This window comes from Acomys russatus, unplaced genomic scaffold (assembly GCF_903995435.1).
Source record: "Acomys russatus unplaced genomic scaffold, mAcoRus1.1, whole genome shotgun sequence".
Taxonomy (NCBI): domain Eukaryota; kingdom Metazoa; phylum Chordata; class Mammalia; order Rodentia; family Muridae; genus Acomys; species Acomys russatus.
The window spans coordinates 73709-76000 of record NW_026131504.1 but is presented as its reverse complement, the minus strand read 5'-3'; the positions used below and the strand labels follow the sequence as shown (position 1 = coordinate 76000).

Below are 2292 nucleotides of genomic sequence, written 5' to 3'. Positions count from 1 at the left end.
GGTCTTCTTATGGAGCTCCTGTCCCCTTGAGGTCCTTCTATCCTTGCATCCATTTTTGACAAGTCTTCTGACACCACTCCTGCCCTGACTATTGTTTGTGAGTCTCGGCTTCTGGTTTGCTCCATTTGTGGGTGGAACCTCTCAGAGGACAGCCATGCTTGGCTCCTATCATGTGCATCTTTCTGGGTCTGGGTTACCTCACTCATGATGATCTTCTCCAGGTCCATCCATTTCCCTGCAAATTTCATGATGTCCTTGTTTTTAATAGCTCAGTAGTATTCCATTGTGTAAATGTACCACAGTTTCTTTATCATTCTTCTATTGAGAGACATCTGGGTTGTTTCTAGTTTCTGGCTCTTATAAATAAAGCTGCTATGAGCAGAGTTGAACAAATGTCATTGTTGTATGCTGGAGCATCTCTTATATATGTGCTCAGGAGTGGTATAGCTAAGTCTTGAGGTAGAGCTCCTCCCAGTTTTGAGAAAGCTCAAGATTGATTTTCAAAGTATTTGTACAAGATTGTACTCCCACCAACAATGGAGGTGTTGTTCCTTTTTCTCCACATTCTTGCTAGTGTATGCTGTCACTTGAGTTTTTAATCCTACCCAAGAATCTCAGAATCATTTTGATTTGCATTTCCCCGATGACCAAGGATGTTGAGCATTTCCTTAAGTGCTTCTCTGTTTAGCAATTTACCCCATATTTTAATTGGATTATTTGGTTTGCTGATGTTTAGTTTCTTGAGAAAGTGGGGATCAACCTTGAACTCATTGGCAGAGGAGAGAGTTTCCTGAAAAGAACACCAGCATCTCAGGCTCTAAGGTCAACAATTAATAAAAGGCAAAGGACTCTGTCAACAGAAAAAAGCGGCAGCCTATGGACTGGGAAAAGATCTTCACCAACCTGACACCTGAGAAAGGACTGATATTCAAAATATATAGAGAAAGGGTTTCTCAAGCAGCAGTAGCCACACTCCCACTCCATGAGGCTTTTCTCAGGGAAGCATGTAGAGGAACAGCCCAGGCCGGAGAACAGCCTGCACATCTCCACTTAATGTGAGAAAGAGGGCAAGAGCCTGCCCAGGGCCAGCTTGACATCCTTGTTCCTCAGTGTATAAATAAGGGGGTTCAGGGTTGGGCTGAGGACCGAGTAGAGCACCGAAGTCACTTTGCTTCTTTCTGGGCTGTAGCTGGAAGCAGGACTGATATAGGCACAGAACACAGATGAGTAGTACACAGAGACCACGATGAGATGGGATGAGCAGGTAGAAAAGGCCTTCCTCTTGCCCTCAGCAGAGCGCATGCGCAGGATGCTGGCAATGATGCAGCCATAGGATAGCAAGGTGAGCGCGAAGTTGATGCCTCCATAAAAGGCATCTGCCACAAGAGTCATAACACTATTCATATATGTGGAGCTGCAAGAGAGCAGGAGGAGAGGGGGAATCTCACAGAAGAAGTGGGTGATGACCTTGGGACCACAGAATGACAGTCGTGTCATCAGGCCAGTGTGGACAGATGCATTCAGTGCACAGATGGACCACACACCTATGGCCAGGGCCCCACACAGCTGTGGGCTCATCCTAGAGCTGTAGTGCAAGGGACAGCAGATGGCCACATAGCGGTCATAGGCCATGACTGTGAGCAGCAGCAGCTCAGAAGACAAGGACCACAAAAGGAAGAAGAGCTGGGCCATGCATCCCTTGAAGGAGATGGTGTTTTCCTCAGAGACTAGGCCAGCCAGGGCCTTGGGCAGCACAGATGAGGTGCACACAATGTCCATGGTGGCCAGATTACACAGAAAAAAATACATGGGACTGTGGAGCCCAGTGCTGGAGGTGACCAAAGCAATGATCACAATGTTGCCTATTAGAGCCATTGTGTAGAGGGACAGGAAGCAGCCTATCAGGAGAAGTCTTAGACTGCTGTGCTCTGAGAAGCCTTCCAGCATGAACTCTGTCACGATCGTTTGGTTGGGCCTTGACAGCATGATGTAGAATGTCCGTTTCACAACTGTGTCTGTTGGCTTCTGAGAAAGATTCACAGTTTATTACTGCAACGTCTAGTTTCCGAACTTGAGCTTCTCAAATTTCTCTGCTGTCCAAAAGGGAAGGAGTGAACGTATTTCCTTCATGGAAGCTTCGTGTCTTTTATTGTCTGTAGCACACCATTGGGAATCACTTATATTTCATTTACGTCTATTTCCCGCCTAGCAACTCTCACTCCACTGGTTTGAATCAAGAGGGGCATCTACTCCTCTGTCACCTTGGACATGTAGAATGAGTGAAGCATCTAA

General features: G+C 46.5%; 1 protein-coding gene across 1 annotated transcript; it reads right to left on the bottom strand.

Moving 5' to 3' along the window:
- Nucleotides 1–1050: 1050 nt before the first annotated feature.
- Nucleotides 1051–1986, bottom strand: LOC127186242 (olfactory receptor 13A1-like). Its single transcript, XM_051142683.1, has one exon. The coding sequence runs from the start codon at nucleotides 1984–1986 to the stop codon at nucleotides 1051–1053; it is 936 nt and encodes a 311-aa protein (XP_050998640.1).
- Between the last annotated feature and the right edge of the window lie 306 nt (nucleotides 1987–2292).

Coding starts and splice junctions, on each gene's coding strand:
- LOC127186242 (XM_051142683.1), bottom strand. CDS start 1,986: ATGCTGTCAAGGCCCAACCAAACGATCGTGACAGAGTTCATGCTGGAA.